Raw genomic sequence first — 18,792 nt, forward strand, 5'->3', positions numbered from 1 at the left:
AAACCGAGTAAACAGTAAGTTGTCAGACGGAGAAAGTTCTTCGTAAAAGCATCAATGAAAGCAGAATGAATAGGATATCATGGAAATCGTTTCAAAACAATGTGCTATCGATGTTTTTGTTTATTTTTGAGAACTAAATGATTTCTAGTGAATGTTCAGGTGAATGAAGTTTTGAAAAGTTAATTTTAAATTTTAATGTTAAAACAATTTCAAAAGTGGTTCGAATTTTCCTCTGATCATCTCTCCGATCCCATCTCCGTTCTTCTTCGTCCTAGTTTTTCCCTTTACCCCTTCATCATTCTCTTCCTCTGTCTCTAATCTAAATCAGTTCTACTTATTTTCTGTATTAGGTTAAGGTTTAGTTAATAAGTCGCGTTGATTGTTAAACCTTTAAGGTGAATAATATAAATTAGTAAAATAACACATAACAAAAAACCGCTAGAAAGAGTCAGAGCTAAGATTCAAATTGAATAAATATTTCAGATAGTATTTAATAAACAGAATCATCCGAAAAGATCGTCTATCAAGACACATTTTGTTGTAATTCCTGCAACAGCGTTTGCCTTAGATAGACGTTGTCAGTGTTCCGGACATATTACAATGTTTCGTTGAATTGTGTGATCTATGGCTCACAGGAACCGCTCCGATGCAAGAAATAACAAGCACAACCCATTCTTGGTGGTAAAATTTATTACACGGATGAGCAAATTTTATTGTACCATTAATCTCCTTCGGGATAACCATGCTACGTTATGTCACCCCACTGTGCTCAACATTCTTTTATTTTTTTTTCTTTTACTTCCCACTCTGATGCCGTCGATGAACGTCACACTTTTTCCAGTTATATCTCGTTACGAACGGCAACAAAACCAAGGGTTGAACAACATTGGAAAGGAGTTGTATCTCTTTTCGTTGAAAAATTTACTTATTTTTCTTCGCATATCTGTTGCTCATCCCGACGATGCGAACTTTGTTGCAAATCGTTGGCATCGGTTCCAAACAGAAATGGAAAATGGAGAAAAACTGCACACTGCAAGTATGGGATGGGAAATAAAATATGTTTTGATTCGCATATCGATTGGAAAAAGGAACGGAAGTTTTTATGTTTTTTTCGAGTGTCGTCTTCAATTAATACTTTAATAAGTGGAACTGCGGATTACAATCACTTGGCTTTCCAGGAATTAAGAATGTGATTTGGATATAGGGTTTGTTTATGTTAGGAAACACTTCTGTCAAACAAAAGGATAACGTGTTTCAAATATCGAACAAATATCCAATATCCTAGAGAACGAAGATACAGAATCATCAATTTTACATCTTCATGTGCAAAGTACCACTTACTATCGTCGATAAGCGTATTATGTGTTTTTTTCTTACGATCTCCTACGAACTCATGCTATTTTAACAAAAAGTCCATTTCCAACATCGATCCATTGTGCGCTCGGAGTACAGAGCAAACAGACTCACCGAGCGAATTAGCGCGCTCAAGTGTACGACCCTACTCGATCCGCAAACTGAACCGAATCGAACACTACGCTCCCAAAACGGGGAAAACGCCAAGTAAGTGTTGAATATGCATTTCGATCGAAGTGAATCCGAAGACTGGAGTGGTGGAAATTCCGACCCCCTCGCCAGCTGCTGCCCTGCCGGGAGTGGCGAAATAATTCATCAAATTGAAATCCTTCACGTCAAGCACGGTGCGTTTCCGGTCCACCGGCAGACCGGCGAAATTAAGCATCTTGAAGTCTCTAGAGGACGCCGAGAGCTCTTCTCTAGATTCCGCCATCCGGGTCGTGAACGGACTGGAGGAAAGAAGAAAGTTTTTACCCCTTATCGATTGAATGAATGCGTAAAAAAGACCCTTAAAAACTTTTTCGACAATTTTCCCGCTATCTTCCCGGTATCGGGTTTTTTCCTTCCCCGGCTCTTGGACTAGCGGGGAAAACAACAAGAAAATTTCGCCCGACATAAACCAGCATCCGAGCAAATGATGGAGGACTAATGGAGGGCTTACGAATCGGTTACGGAACGCTGACGGCATCCCACAACTCCGGAAGCGTATTATCCCCGGCGGACAGTTTGATACTTTTTTCTTTATTTTCCTTCGCACGCAGCTCGCTGGCAAAAACAATTCTTTACTTGTTTCTCACCCAGGATCACCCGCCTTCCATCGGGGCTGCTATTCTCACCATGATATGAAATCGAGACACGTCAATAAGCTCGGAAAAGAATGTGCGAAAGTGGGTGGGGCGAAAAACTTTTTATGAGTTTTAACACTGTTTTATGATGTATCCTTTTTTTATATTAAAAGTTGTTGGCGTGGTTTGAAAAAGTTCTAATGTGCTATTAATAAAGGGTAGAAAGGGTATTTTAGCACCGGGAACAAAACATCGTCTCCAAACGGAAGCTCTCAGAATCGGCACGGAACAAATGAGGGCATATTTTCGCTCGAATATCAACGCGCGTCATGTGAAACTTTGATTCCTAATCAAAGGGGTTTCTATTTGGAATTCGATTCAATCCATTGTATTATGTTGTTGTCCGCCATATCTGCGGTAAACCTCCGGATCGGAAGGCACAACAACAAAAGGGACCTTCCGATAATGTTGGCTTAATACAACAAAGGAGGCTTCTGCCAATAAGAGAAAGGCCTCTAATGGGAGGACCTCGATAAGTCGCCCCAATCGAAGGCTAATGGCGACACCTAGACGAAACTTCACGGCCGGAATAGAATTATGCGCCGGGCCGGCGGTTCCCGGACGAACGTATCTAATTAACGGAAACACTAGATCTGCAATCCTCTTGTGATTATACGCCAGAAATTGGATTAACACCGGTCCGGTTTTGCGTGTCCATATTCTTAACGCTTTCAGTGGCCCGATTCAATGCTTCCGCATACCGTGCAAAGCTAAGATTTTCATCAAAACATCCACCATGAAGCTCGGAAACGGAAAATCCCCGATCAGAAACCTTGGCCCCGGACGAGTTAACCACATGTGTTTCCCGCTAGCACGGGTTCATTTATTCGCAGAACACTGTCGGCTCATTTAGGACGCTCTTGGATGAGTTGGTCCAAACAGAGCTGTGACTTGCTGGCGCTTTAACCGAGGCTCCCGTCGGACGGTCTTAGGTCCCTGGGAGAACTTTAGTTTCACAACATCCACAGCGACGGCACGGAAGCCATTGTTAGAACAAGCGCAGATCCTATTACCCCAGGTTGGAATGGGATGTCGAAAATCGAAAATCGACCTACGCGTACAATGCTGCTTCCCGTTCGATTCGTTGTTCGATGAAGCTTATTATCGGCTTTTCTGGTCCCGGCGGGATCATAGCGACACAGCGACACGATTAGGGACGTCGAGAGCGAGGGATAGAGGGCGGGGTGTACTAAGTAAAAAAAAGACTACAAATACCAATACAAACACTGGTAAGATACAGTTCTTGCGAAGGAAACATCGCTCGGATACGTCTTCCTAACGCCATTGCCGGTCCGGAAACTACGCGGCTATAGCATTGTCGATAGCCTCGCTGCCCCGGGATGGGTCCTAAGGGAACGTTGCCTGGCGGATGATTAGATCCTGGTTCAGAGCTTTCCGGGCACACACACGCAAATTCAGACACACCGAAAGGTTTGCTTAAGCCGACACAGGTCTGGCAGGATAGCCAATTTCGGAATGCGCTAGAAGATACTTCCACAGTGAACACCGTTCCGGAGCAAAGGTAGCAAACATGAATAATGCGCCATAGTGGAAAACGCACACACATACACACACGACGCACACGCCAAAAGCGCCCCGGAGATGGATAGAAGTCAATTTGCAAGCGACTAAATGAAATAGCGATTACACGCGTGAGGCTCATTTCGGCACCAGCATCCGCTATCCTCTGTCCCTCACCCTCCCCTCGCAGGAAGGCATTGGAGACTTGAGGTAAAGCTTCCGTCCAGACGAGCTCAGGGACGCGGCCCATGGTGTTTGCTTAGGCAGAACAGGGATTGCAAAAAGTTCGTTCGGATTATAGTGAGAAGATTTGCCGAACGAATAATGCGGAGGAATTTGGTTATGGTGATTGCCTCGGGGCGTTTTTGTTTCCTTATTTCTACTTCTCACTTATTCCTCTTGGGTCCCTCATGGTCCCCGGTTGCTCTTTGATGAACGGAAAGATGATAGATCCGTTGCTACAGATTGATGATTTCGAACCTATGCGCTGGGGGTATTTGTGCTTAGCTGTTTGATGTTTCGTAAAACATGCAGCAATCTTTTGAACATGATCCCTCCTATCGCTCGATGTGGCGAAAAAAGTTTTCTGATGGAAAGCTTTTAATGACAAAGTTGTTGCTGAACTTATCGCATGAATGATGTATCGAAAGAGTTAGTTCATCAACATCAGGGATATGCCGTAGCTGTTGAGCCTGAATCCAGAGTTAATTAGTCGAAAGACAAACAACAATGTAACATCCATCAGCAACTACTGATAAACTACTGCGCAAATAAATTTATTTTACCACTTCACTCATAAAATGTTTTTTGCAAATTACAGTGATAAAAAGAAAACAAAATAAATCGGTACTTTTAATTATATTTACCTAAGTGCCTTTACAGTCTCCCATATTCAATTTACTATCTAATATTAATTGGTAAGATTCCTTTAATTTGACTGAATGGAAAAGATTTTCAACACATGCTGAATAGATGTTAATCGAATCTTATGAGTTCAATTAATTTGCAGTCTTATCGTCGTCCAAATCGTACTTAATTAAAAATGTGTGTTAGTGTTTGAAAAGTGTTATGTTTGTACGCTAAAGAGCTTTTATGATAACCATTTAAATTTAAAACAGAAAATTAATGCGAATGTGCACTAGATGAGCAATAGTAGATTACAATTTCTTATTCATTTAAACTTGGCATTAGGGATTTTAGTACATGACCTCATATATAAGGAAATTTAAAAAAAATGAGTCAAAATCAACTACATGTCTGTTTTGCTCTACTTTCAAGTATTAACTCACACGAGAAGGAAATTTTCGTATCGCAAACCAATTTTATTTATTACTTTGGCATAATGAATGCAAAATAGCTACGAATCCTTTTGGTAAATGACAGTTGTTTCATTACATTTATATGCATTTTATATTTCCAATTAGTGTTTCGACACTTTAAAATATTCGTTGATGAGATCTAATGGTTAAATGAATAATTTTTATTGTAAATCAACTATCGAAAAGTTCTGGCCACATTTTAAATCCTCGACGTGGTGACAGTTGTGGAGCATAAAATTCAAAGAGAGATTCCATTTTGGAGCCTATAAATTTGACTATAGTCAACGTCACCACAAACTGCGTTCCTACCCAATTCAGCTGAATGAACAGAACGTCGATGCACCGGCGAGACTTTCTGTGGAAAAGGATTAAGGCCTTGGCACACACTCACACCAGAACCACCGCCAAAAAAACAAAACTTCAACCAAAACCGTTTTCGGGCAGACTCGGTATAATCCCGGGTTGAGGTCAGTCGCAAATGTCGCCATCAAAACCGTCCGGCATCCCTCCGGCGGGCTGACTGGAATCCGAAATCTGCGAAAACCCCATCAGCACCAGCGGGAACCGCAAACGAGTGGGCGCGGGCGGGAAAATTGATTTACGATTATCGTAAAAGTCGAAGAAGAACACATCAAATTGTTTCACCGTTGTTCCGGATGTTCGATGATCCCGGCGATGCGTCGAGATGTTGTCAAACTCGTCGTTGACGGCCATAAGAAGGGGGAGGGGTGGAAAAAGCACAATCCCAGTGGTCCACCCCGAATCCTAGTGGCGCGTAAACCGGCAGGCGTCCATTCCAGCCAGCTGCTGCCATCCCAAAACCGGAGCGATCGTAAACTCGAACGCAGCCAGTTCGGTTCCCCAGCTCGGATTGAACCGTTTCCGAAAGCGGTATCGTCCGGCATTTTATGGCCTCCCGCCGGGAATGGGCGGGAAGAAACTTATCAGCCCGGCGTTTTTCGATGCCAAACCCCACACCGGGGGAAACAAGTGTTCAAATCAAACCTCTCAAACATGTGAGAGAGGAAAAAAATCAGTGGTTCAGTCAAATCGGAGGCACACGACCACCATCTTTTACGGCCCGCGCTGGTACTGACCGGAATGGGTTTTTAATCGTCCACACAACCTCAACCTCGACCGCTAATCCGTTTTTGAGTAGAGAGAGGGTGACGGGAAATGATATCCACGTGCCCGACTGTGTTCGGCCGTTCGGAATTCGTCAAGCAGTCGCGAAACAAGAAGCGTTAATCGAGTGCCGTGATTCACGGCTTAGGGTTGTGTGCAATAAAAACTGGCAAAATATTGCACCTCCGATCAATAAACGTGCCCACGGAGGCCGGGGTAGCGGAGCAGCGAGTTAGAAATCACGACAAATAACCCACAATAGGAAATGTCAACACCACGAAGCCACCGCAGGCGGGTTAAATCTGTCAAGCCAACGTCAAGCGATGTGGGAAATGATGATGATGAAATTTGGTGAGCGCCCAAGTCGACCATATAGTTTTGGAGAACAAAACTGTTGAGTGTTTTGCGGTTGATTTTTGCATCACAGTGAAAGCTTATTTATGACAAACAAAACCCAATATGGAAACGCACTCAACTTGAGATATTTCTATAAGTCTTTGCAAAACATTCCAATTGAAAACATCATTGTAAATTGAACCAAAAAGTATGTAGAATGGCCACACAAAGAACCAGTTAAAAATGAATTAAAATGAATGCACAAAAACATGACACAACAAACACCATCGTACGCTCGTAATCGATACAAATATTATCCCCCCGTAAGTGAACATTAAATTCTTCCGTTAATTAAAGGCAATTAATATCAAACGTACCGATAAACCACAAATTAAATGGGACACAACTTTGTCAACTGTGAGGTGACAAATAGCTTTCGGAATGAATTGCAATGGGCCGCACATTTGTGGCCAGCGACGACTCCTTCCAGTTTGTCCCGAACAAGAATTTGATTATCTGCCAGCAGTTTATTCTGGTCGATATAAATTGGCAAAAAAAAACTTCCATCCCTCCAACACTTCGGAGACTGCGCGCTGTCACTGTGTATTGGATTTAAAAAAACAACAAACAAGTGCTAACCATGCATGGCCCATTTTTAACCTCCCTTATCGGAACGGCCCACGAAGGGGGTACCGAATGGCTTTAAATTTCTTAATTTCCGCCACCATATTATCAGCGCTGGCAGACGGTTGTCAGTTCGGGGCCGTTAAATTCCTCGCCCATACCATCATCGGGTTGTTTTCGGTCACGTAACGGAGGCGGAAGTGTTGGGGAACAAAACAGTCAGAAACAAGAAGAAGAATGCCCAATGTAGCCCATTATAGAATCTTGATTTTGTTTTTGCCCGCCTAATCCCCTCCGTGTTCGAGAGGCTCAAAATGGCAGCGGAGAAAAAAAAGAGAGAACACATGATGTGTGGATCAATAACTTTCGTAACAAGCTCTTAAAATGTCATCTGCCATTGATGAGCGGCGGCAACGGTGCTGGCTGCCCACCGGCCGCCGATGACGGTGCGCCTGCCGGCTACACTTTGTTCAACAGTGGGAGCTAAATTTATTCTATCGCAAACAACGACAGGATAAGTTACGATGCTATGGTGAAACACGGGAAAAAAACTGATCAAGAAAAAACACTCCTAAAACAAACATGAACTTGAAGGCGACCAAGTCGACAGCCTGCATGCCGAGCCATGCCGAGTAGAGCAAACACATCAAAAAGCGTCCATTTTTGGCGCTTGTGCCGCCTTCTCAGCTAAGCTCTTTCTCCTGGTCGAACATCCGGGCCAACGCGATACGGTTCAGGTGCTTTCCGATAGTGTCCGCGCCCACACGCCGTCTGGCGACTTCGCAGCGGAGAAGCAGAAGAGACCAGCGATCCGCCAACAACCTAATCGTTCGATGATGAATCGCCGACCCGGGACCTCTCGAGCGACACCCGCGCATCTGAACCCGCTTCGGCTTCGGTTTGAGTTGGACTGCACATACGTGCCGTGACCCTCCGCCGTGGGGTGAGGAAATGCGGCCCAGAGAAACGCCACCACAAAATACACATATTTATTAACACTTTGTCCGCGACAAAAGCGACCGGCACGGGATGACTCGGAACAGCCGGCACACGGAAGGAAAATTAGATTCGAAATGTCATTTTCCATTATTAACATCCGATCAACCGAAGGCGAAAGAGAATCGATTCGAACGAAAACGGTACGATTGTTTTTGGCAATGGAAGGCCCCGACAATCCCCACGACCCCAAATCGGATCAGATTTGTCACAACAAATTATATTCCGCGCCTCGAACCGCGAGGAACACGTTAAGCCTCCCCGGGATGCACGCAATATTGGTCCTCACCATTTGCATAATTAATTCGGCTCCCTTTGGAAAAACGTTAATTCCATTGCCCCTTGCGGCACGCGATGAGTGAGCCATCGCAGCCCATCATAATCACGCCTGAGCCAGCCGGGCCGGCTTCCGCGGTGGTCCTTTAGGAGATCCTGTCAACTACGCAGGGAAGAGGGAGGGGGGAGTTGTTTTTCATGCGATAATACGCCATTCGTTTGATGAACGATTCCCCATCGACAACGTCCCGGTTGTGGTTCGTCAAATGACGGCTTAACCCAATCGGGACGTTCGGGGAGAAAATTGGTCTTATTCTTTGGTCGTTTGGATGGATCCTCAGTTGGGAAAACTGGGCTTAATTTTGTGGAGCTCAATCATTGAAAGCGATTCGCTCCAACCGGTGCTGTTCAATCCCAACAGCACTCCCATTTCAATACGGATAATGAATCCCACGTGGCATAAAATCACTGTCTGAGGAATGTACGCTGCTGGTGAGCTAATTTGAATGCTTTTTCAATAAAAGCGTTCCCATCGTTGAGTTACATTTTTCTACCCTTTAAATGTTTCATCTTAATTAAGGTAACTGATGAAACAGAAATCCAAACGAACTTCACGAAAATAGACCTGACAAACAAACAGACAAACATTTCAGATAAGCAAAGATGATGAATGAATAGAATACACAAATTGCTTTAGTATATGAAAAAGAAAATCATAAGTAGTTAAAACATAGAGGAAGAAGAAGTTGGAAAGGTACATATGGAAATTAAATTCAGCATTATAAGAAAGTGTGTTTTTGCATGCATTAAAAACGGCCTTGGGCCCGAAGCCAAATGTTGTATTGGACCATACTGCTTCTAAAATCTTTATTTTTCTATATGCACGACAACATTGGTAAATTACGTTAAATAAATTCACAGTGTCAATACGATGTTCTGGTACTGTTTTTAAAGAAAATTTAAACTTTATGTCGATCAAAATATTTACTCGTAATTACTTTCCTTAACAGGAAATAAGAAAATAACTTGCAACAAGAGATAAACAAAGATTGTGTAATGGTTTGGTTGTTGCTTGGAAGCTTTTTAATATTTTACTAAAAGTAACGAAATATTTCCAATAGATACGTGAACTACAATGTGTGAATCATAGATCAATGGGCCAAAACACGTTTTGTATCTTTTAATGCCATTTTTACGGAAGAAAGAAGCGTTAAGGAACTCATCGAATGATGTAAGAATAAACCATAACATGCAACATTACGAACGGATTGTATAAACGACCATAAGGGAGTAAATATCAAAAACCACAAGCAACAAAATCGATAACAAGCACAACATTAAGTATTACAAGATTAATTTTAAATAATAGTTTGGCAGTTGATTGTCGACTGTCGTTCATTTCTTAGGTGTTCTACGGACAGAAAATCATAACCAAATTTTTGGAAGAAAGCTAAAGTGTTAAATCCTTCCAAACTGTTTACCATGTTGAAGCTAACGGACGGATACAATATACTAGAACACCGTGGCATTATATTCCGATACTGTTTGTTGCTTGAAAACGTTTTACCTATAAATGAGCCCCCGAGTGCCGGCAAAAAGAATCAAAAAGAACAGTATCCATATCAGCTTGAGTGATAACTTCAATCAATCCCCGCATCCAGCAACCTTTGAATTGGACATTCGTGATACTACTCTACATAGAAGAACAAGGGGTTGCATGTTAAACGTAACGAAATTGTCCAACTTATAATAAATTAAAAAAACAAACTCATACAAACAAACAACAAAAACAAAAGAAACAAACAATGCAAGAACTACTGAATGTGCAAGCGGAAATAAATGACGTAGTTGGTTATCGATTGCCCCACATAGGCACAGATCATCCCGTCGTACATTTCGGATCAAATGCTTCTGTGTTAACCTGATGTGTGTGTGTGTGGCCGACCGACTCAATTGATTTCAAAAAAATAAACTTATCCATAAAGTTCTCTGAACAAAAGTTCTAAAATTAAAAATTGGTCACCGTAATCACAGAAAACGTTTATTGGTCATAAGATGCTTACTCGAAAAGACCCGTTGATCGTTTAGATCAGTTGATGTGTATTTTTTCACATACCCAAAGTGATTTAAAAGTTGTTTAATTCTTATCGAAAAACGTAGATTTTGTCAAATCCAATCGCCTTGCATAGTTACCCCATACACCAGCAAAAGCTCATTAATTAATTTTGTCGAGTTAGTAGATAACCCCTTTTTGTTCGCCACCTGTGATCCACCGTAAAATCTCCAACGCATTCAATCCATAGCTTTTTAGGGTCCCGATTGGATGCTTTCCCTTTTTCGGTGCGAAATAATTCACTTTACGACGGGGTTCGCTATCGCTAGCATTAGCACAAATCCAGTAAATATTTGGACCCAGTTTTTGCGGACTTTACCTAACTCGCTGCCAAGAGATAGAGAAGTCGAATTGGGTTTTTTTTCTTCCGTCACTCCCTGCACTGCCTAGCCACCGATGGGTGCGCCTTAGCAGAGATCATTCCCGGACCGGAAATCAGTTTCTTGTCTGCCCGGGGGACGGCATTAAATTTTTCGCAGTGGGCGATTATCCGGTACTCCGCACTCCCGCGCTCTCACCACTTTCCGCGTGTCCCACAAAGGAATTATTTATTTTTTCTCCACCACTTTTAACACTCCAAATGGTGCCAAATTTAAGGCAGACTCGTAAAAGTGTGTTTTAGAACCTCTCTCGCGCCACCCGGTGGCAAGTAGAATGCTCGCCTCCTGTCGTCACCCAAGGGCGGGAGGACGGGAGGGCGTTGGACGTATATGGATGATGGACCGCGTGATTGCGACAGTGAAATCTGTTCCGCGGTTCCCCCCTCCGGGCTCCCTTTTTCGGAAGCGGTTCGCATTTTGGGTTGCGCAAAGCTGTCAAACTTTACAACCCCTGCCGAGCGCGGCCTGGGCACCCGACGCCGACGACATCCTATGATCATCTCGCCGTTTTTTTTTTTTGTTGTCGTTTTTTCGCCACTCTGGATAAGAAATATTTCACAACGGGGAGTTAGCTTCCACTGCGGGGAATAGACTCGAGAGCCATTTTCAGTGCGTACGGCTGTAAATGCTGACGATGACGTTCGTTTGTCCCCTCGGATTGGTGGACTTCTGCTTGAGCTTGGTGGAAGGAGATTGGGGAGTTGGTGCTCGGGCGGAACGGGTCCGTTGTGATGGCCGTTTTATTGAATCTAATCGGGGGGAAATGGAACGGCGTTGAAATTGGAATTTTCATCTCCGGACATCAAACGGGTGGATATTCAAACGAGAGAACTGACGCACACAGACACACACACACACACAACTGTGGTTCATGTACCTTAGGAAGACGCGCTTGGTCCACCCAGCACACGACACCGACGATGGCGACGATGGCGACGGCGGTATGCACACCATTTGGACCATTTTCTTTATTGCACCCATTGTCGTTCGTGGAAATTCTGTGCGCCAAATAATGCGCCAGCTCCCGATGGTACTGATGATACGCCGAAAATGGGTCGTTGGGGTGGGCGAAACTGTGGATAGAGCTGTAGTCCACAGCTCCTAGTCCTCGGCAAGGAGTCGGACCGGTGAAACACTGGACGGCAACGGTTTCATACATCACGAACCTGATCAAGAGCTAACGATAACAAGCGAATTATGTTGCGACGCCACCAGCGGCCCAGCGTGAGCGCACCCTCCGATGTTCCAAAGTCTCGCGTCCCAGTCTAGACACCCTCGAGACGAGCAGCGACTCCTCCACCGGTTCGCCGTTGGCTCCAATCGAACTCCTGATCGATACACCCCGCCCGATAGTTCGCTCGTGCAAACAGTGACAGGCCCTTCCTAACCACAATAAACTACGCCACCCATAAATTACCCCCTAAAAGTGTGAGACCCGAGGGGGGATGAGCAGATGTGGCCAGGACGGGGCGTTCAAGCAGCATCCCATAAAGCAGGCATTATCGAAGAAACGTGTTCGGCGTATCTCGGAGGGTGAGCATCTGGCACCGGTTCTACTCCGGCGATCCGTGGGAGACGGACTGTAAAACAGTAGGTGTTGGTTTCGGTGGTTTTGGGGCGGCTTCACGTTCCACTTCACCTAGCGAGAGTCCGATCCAGGCCACCGCAAGTGTGGCAGCGCCAGAAGCGCGTGCTCCAAAAATGTCTCTGACAGCTATGGCGGCTTTTAGAGTGTGACTCATGAAGATGGCTTGGAAGATGAAGATGATGCCGATGATGATTGTGATGATGGTGATGAGCACAGCCTCGCATCGGGACATGCTGTGACCGACCGGTCCATCCTCCAACCGTCCGTCCGCGCGACATTTGGACTGGCAAATTAATTTCTGGTGTCGTTTTAATTGGTCTAAGGTGCGCCCTAACCGTATCGGAGACTTGGTCGACGACCACCTAGCGGCACTGCATGCGGTCCATGGGAGTCGGTACGTATAAGAGGTTTTTAATGGGCACCCTAAACTTCACGCCTCTGTCAACGCCGACCAGCTGGGAAGGCAGACGGCAAAGGCAACCCCAGGAATGTATGCTCGGAAGAGTAATCTTTCTCTTTTCCCAATTCTGTGTGATTTTGTACACCCTTACGGGAGCAAACTTTTTTTTCGCAGTATGCCGGAAATAGAATTCATTCCTACGTTCTCCTACTGAGGTTCTAGCGAATTCTTCCAGGTTTCTTCCTACGATTGCCAGACCATCTGCAAGTCCCAACTAGAGTTAGCGTCGGATGCGTCATAAGATGCGTCGTTTCAGGTGCGGAACTACCACAGGTTGAAGGTGCAATTTGCATAACTTGACCATCGCTGCTCGCTAACGCTGACGACAGCTACAACGCCCTCGTGGCCACAAGGCGGGATGTTCATAAAAGTGAAAATTGAATTCGAACATTATTAAGCACATCCAACGCTCTGGTTGGGAAAGACGCGAGCGGCCAAGGCGATAAATGTCGCCAGAACTTGCCTTCACTGCCATTTCCATAACCGAACGGAACAAACGAATTCGGGGAGCTTCGATGACTTCATTTCGGCGCGTTTCGGGAAAACATAACGTCACCAATGCTTCTTCGTATTTCTTCGTCGTAAAATGTGAAATATCCGGTGAACGACATGTTTTTACCATCAAGACTTTTCCATTTTGGAATGGACAGTTTCCTTGTTTTACGCCATTAATCAGTTATCTGCTGAATAAATAAACCACATGTCTAACGACGCGCGGAGTTGTACTTCTATTAACACCTCCGGATCGCTTTTCGGGTGATCCGTAATCGAATCGGTGAATCGTAATTAGGGACACTGCCTGGGCAGGCCATGCAGTAAACATCGGAATATATGTTTGCTTTCAACAACCTGCTCGGTTCTCCACCCGTTCTCCGCTCTGACGCGGCCCGAGGGACGAAATCTAATCATGCATCAATTTGGATGCAAATCTATCCAGAACGCACTACAATATGGTCCAACATGCATGCACCACACCCTGCCGAGCTAATTCGCTTCGGAAATTGAGAGCCCCGGACTGGAAAATTACTGTCGCGCGTCATCCGTTTGTAGAACACCACGCTGCACGCTGGACCGTTTCCACATCCGCCACGAGCCGCTATCTGGGCGGCATCTTGAGGCGCAAGGGCCGCATAGACCTTTCCGAAACCCTTCGGTCTGGGCAGCAAATGAAGTGCGGCTAATAACGATGGTTAATTTATTGATGCCTTTTTCGGGATGCGGCGGAGGCGCGAGAAATGTAAGCCGACCGCATCTAGAGAAAGCACTAAGCAAACAGATGCGAGCGATACAGGGTGGAAGGGGAGGGTACGTGGAGGAGGGATTTCCATTGTGGAGACCGGTCGTTTCGGGTGGGGATAGTCACGAATCACGACCTGGCTGAATCGTTCAAAGCGAGAAGGCAAACAAAACGAGTTTAGGAAAACCGTTGGTCTATTTTCTTCGAACAAACAGATCTGCTTTACGTCGAAGGTTCATGCTAGAAGTCTTCGTTCCATCTATAGGGGTCAGATAGGGGAAGGTGTGGCAATACGCTCTCTATAAGCAAATAACAACAACAGAAACTTTAATCTATCGAAGGCCTACCAACAAACCACTCTAAAGGCACGTAATTCAATTCTTTACCATCTTTTCTATAAAAAACAAAACTATGCAAGAATTTTCCATTTTTGCTTAAATGATGTTCTCACCTTTCCGTATTTGATTTAATAAATGTTTACTACCAAAACCATCGGGTAACCGCCTTGCAGCTCATGCAATTTGACGAATTGCGAACTTTTACGGGCTATAATGTTTTGAGGTTTGACGATTTAAAACACAGTGGATATCATTAAAAAAAACTAAGAACATATTTCAGTGGCTTATATTATCATAAAATAACAAATCGAGCAATGTTACGTAATTTAAGCTACCTTAGATATAGTTAAGCTTTCTTAGCGATTTTTTGTTGTAGTTGTGAAAGTTTTGTTTTTTTTTAATTGAATATGAAAATAAAAGAGTTATAGAAACTAATTTTAATTCGTTTAAAACTAGTTGTACAGCTAGCCAATTTTAAATCCTAGTCAGACACTTCAATGCATTGAATTCTCTGAAAGATCGCAGCGAGCTTTTCCCCGCTTTTCAATGTTAATGTTATAGACATGTTTTTTTCAAAGAGACGGAAAACCGCAAAACACATGTTTATTTTTACTTTACTTATTTTAAAATTGCATAAATCTGCTAAAATATGCTCCACTCATTCGTTCCTCGAGCTCATGTTGTCCCATATTCCCCTACCCTCCAAACGATAACGGACCGAACGGGCAACGAGCTATTACTCAGGCATGAAATAAAACGGTAACCATATCGCCATCCGTCCAACCGAACAAAACATGCCGAGGCGTAAATGAACAGGTTAATAAATTATATGAACATTCCGCTCGATTTCGCGATCCGCGGTTCTTCATATCGATATGAGACTCGCCGTGTGCAAGATGGAGTTCTGGCGAAACGGTGCCCCTGCGCCGCCGTGTGTAACATGCTAGTTCTCCGAATCGAGTCCGAAGAGATAGGCACCATAGGGATCGAACCCATTTTGGCGTGAAAAGCGATTGCCGGCTAAACTCGCCTCCCGGGGGCCAGGGTGGGAGATAAATTGTACCATCTGAAGAACCACCCGGCACTTTCCTTTCCACTCGCAAGTATCGCGATACGATAGGGATGGAGGCGCCTAGGCATCGTTGCCTTGGAGGCCCTCCTCACAAACACGATGGACTCTGGCAGGAAACTCTAGCCGGTGAAACAAAGTCCAACACCTGCAGTCTCGTTTGTCATTCCTGCGCGCTCCGCCCCTTACCAAACCACCCTTCCCCACTCAAGATTGGAATATAAGATTTATTCGTCGTTTGTGGAATCTCTGTCTGTTCGCTGACGTGCCGGTTTGTATCATCTTTGCAGTCGTTCTTTGTTTTTCCGACATGCAGTTCTGGATTTTCTCCGCTCGACCGGAATTCCTGCATTCAAAGTTATTTTGCCTCCGGAACCCCGGCCGAAGATGCTCCCCAGGATCCATAACTTACCCGGTCCCGGGTGCTCCAAACCGTCGGCCTCGCACCGCACGAAGGCTTCAGGCCCAACGTGGTGGAAGTGCCGTATAATTTATTTAGTGCGGCCGGGAAAAACCCGGGGAAAAACCGCCAAACCAGCAAACCCACAAACCACTATCCATCTTTTGCTCACTGCTCGGGACGTTTTCGAGAAGCCGCAGAGCGAAGAGACCGGGAGGGGTTGGAAGCGGATATAAATGGTTCAATGTGGGGGCCAGTTGCAGTTGCACGAACTTGTATGTGTGTGTGTGTGTCTTTGTTTTAGAATTTTTCTTATAGTTTCCCTTTTTTTCCTCGTCGGGTATATTTACTCCGCACATATTCTGATTCTGACGAATGGGCGCAGAGATGGCCCCCGTCCAAGATGGTAGAGGGTTGAGGGGGAGGAAGAGTGGGGGCAGTGACCAACCTGCTTTGCCTGCATGGTAACGAAGCGGTTGCAAACGAGCAAACTGCACGGCATCATCAGGGTCCTCGGAACCGATAAATTCTTGGCCATTTTCTTTCCGGAGCCGCCGTTGGCCAAGTTTTCTGCGGTGAACACAAGGACGAAGAGAGAGGGATGGGGGCACAAAGAGTTACCGAAGGCAAAAAAGACAAAAAGATGGCCCAGTGGTGGTTCCACAGGCCCTTCCCGGGGTCGTAGCAAGATGGCAGCTAAGAAGGCGCACGTCCTCCGGTTGGAAAACCGGACAACCCGGAAGTTGGAACAGATAAGACAAATATGGTGGCATCATTCGTTCGTTGCCTCGGAACCATCTCGGAAGGACATAATGGTGACCCTATGTATGCAGCCTCATACACACACATCTATGTCTGGGACACAATGCAGCCAATCATGCACAATCTGCGCGCCAAATTGCGCCACGAAGCGGCATCCTTTGGCATCGATGCAGTTTCCCGGTACCAATCAATTCAATTTGTTATCCCTCGTTAAATTTATTCCTCTCAATTTCAGCGCCATCCCCTGGGGAGGGGCGGGGGTTTGGCAAATTGAACGTGTATGACAAGCAGAATGGTAAAAGTGTCGTCCCTTTGGGGGGGGAGGTCTATTTTCTTCCCTTTGCTCCAGCCGACTGCGGAACTGGAAGGAAGAGTGTTGTGTTCGTGTGCAAAGTAAAGTGAGTGAGAGTTTTTTTTCTTTCCTCACGCTCAGTTTCCACGGCCCGATGGAAGCGTTTAAGCGATCGATGAAGTGGCCTGAAAATACGGCACTCCATCTTTTCCGTTTTTCCGATGCTGGGACGGAAGGTTTTCCACCGTACTCACCTGGAACGCACGCGGGCAGCTTCGTGGTCTCCCACTCGTCTGTCTCAATGTTGCAGCGGAGTTCGGCGAGCTGTGGCTCCTGCATCCGGTAGCCGGGTTTGCACGTGTAGTGTGCCGTCGAGTACTCCTCGTTGTCGTCCACCGTCAGCCGGGCGGACCCATGTGCAATTTCCGGCGGCTGCTCACAGTCCTCGTACGTGCTGCCAACGGCTGATCCTGAGTCCTCAAACCGGTTCGAAAACGGTGTGTTAACGGCCGCGTTGGAAACGAAACATATACATGGGAAAGAGAGAGAAAAAAGCACAAGTAAGCAAGCGTGTTAGGAAACATACTGACAACATCAACGGAATCGAATCGGATTATGTAATGGCAATGGCTAATCACAACCCACCACACCCACCATCGAGCCCACTCTCTCTCTTCCTCTGTCCCCGGGCCAGGTGATAACGATCATCGTGTACATCCAAACCGACCGCGAGGAAGGTTCCGGTTTCAACCGACCCGAGATTGAAAGCCGCTCCATGTATCGTTCCACCGGGGGCCGGACCGAGTCAGAGTCACATACCCGGCCGATTGATTGACATGCCGCAGGGCGCGCACATCAACTGACCGGGAGGAGTCAGCCCGGCACGTCAATGGTCGTCTCATCAGATCGTGTGTCAATCAAAAATCGATCGATCGCACGGTGCGTGTTTGCGTTTCGTCTCATCACGGCGTAATCGGTGTGTTTTGGATCGATCAGGCGGCCAAGCAGACGGTCCCAAATGGGAAATCACTGCGGGGGGTCTTTTACGACGCACAGTTTGGCCGATGGTGGTTCGAAAAGAGAAAATTCTTAAGCTCTAAATTGATCATTTCATAACTAGAAGTAAAAGTCATTTTATATTTGCAGGAACCGTTAAGATACAATTGAGCAAGCTTCAAACATCTGAAATTTTATACTTGAACATAAATTAATCCTCATATATTCTTCGTAGTAATATGTCGAAACCAAAGGATGGATGTTCTCTAGGTTTTCAGGAGAAATAAATCTGTCCTTCATGCTGCTTCCTGGCATCCCTTTGTGAAGCTCAAATCATCCCAAAACGTAATTTCCTTCACTGCGGACATCCAATCTCCGGTACCGGGGCCCGAGACGAACGAAGAACCATTGCCAGAACCACAAGAACTAATCGGAACACATTTCCCCGTTCCTTAAAGCACTCCGAAAGAATCCTCATCGATTGGAAAGCTCGTCATCTTTCCATTTGCGGGGTGAGTCGTAACGCTTCAACGACGAAAGTCGGTGAATTTATTTGCTTTATTATCGCACAACATCCTTTTCCACTCACTCATTCTGGACGATTAACTTCTCAACCCATCGGGGCGGTCCGTTATTAAACGATTATTTGTGTGTTTGCGTAACCGAAAACGCTATTTCCTGCTAACCTTTGACTCCCATCTCGAAACAGATCGAGAGCGCCAACTGCCGCCGCCTAACCATGGCGAACGCTTGACAGATGGC

At 45.3% G+C, this 18,792-nt stretch overlaps 1 protein-coding gene across 1 annotated transcript in view; it reads right to left on the reverse strand.

The window, feature by feature from the left end:
- The window catches only part of LOC131293979 (uncharacterized), a 95,404-nt gene that overhangs the window by 48,580 nt on the left and 28,032 nt on the right, over nucleotides 1–18,792 (reverse strand). Inside the window, exon 3 of the mRNA XM_058322029.1 lies at nucleotides 17,289–17,511. Within this exon, the coding sequence (XP_058178012.1) occupies nucleotides 17,289–17,511 (223 nt within the window). The remainder of the gene's footprint in view (nucleotides 1–17,288; nucleotides 17,512–18,792) is intronic.

This window comes from Anopheles ziemanni, chromosome 2 (assembly GCF_943734765.1).
Source record: "Anopheles ziemanni chromosome 2, idAnoZiCoDA_A2_x.2, whole genome shotgun sequence".
In the NCBI taxonomy this organism is placed as follows: Eukaryota; Metazoa; Arthropoda; class Insecta; order Diptera; family Culicidae; genus Anopheles; species Anopheles ziemanni.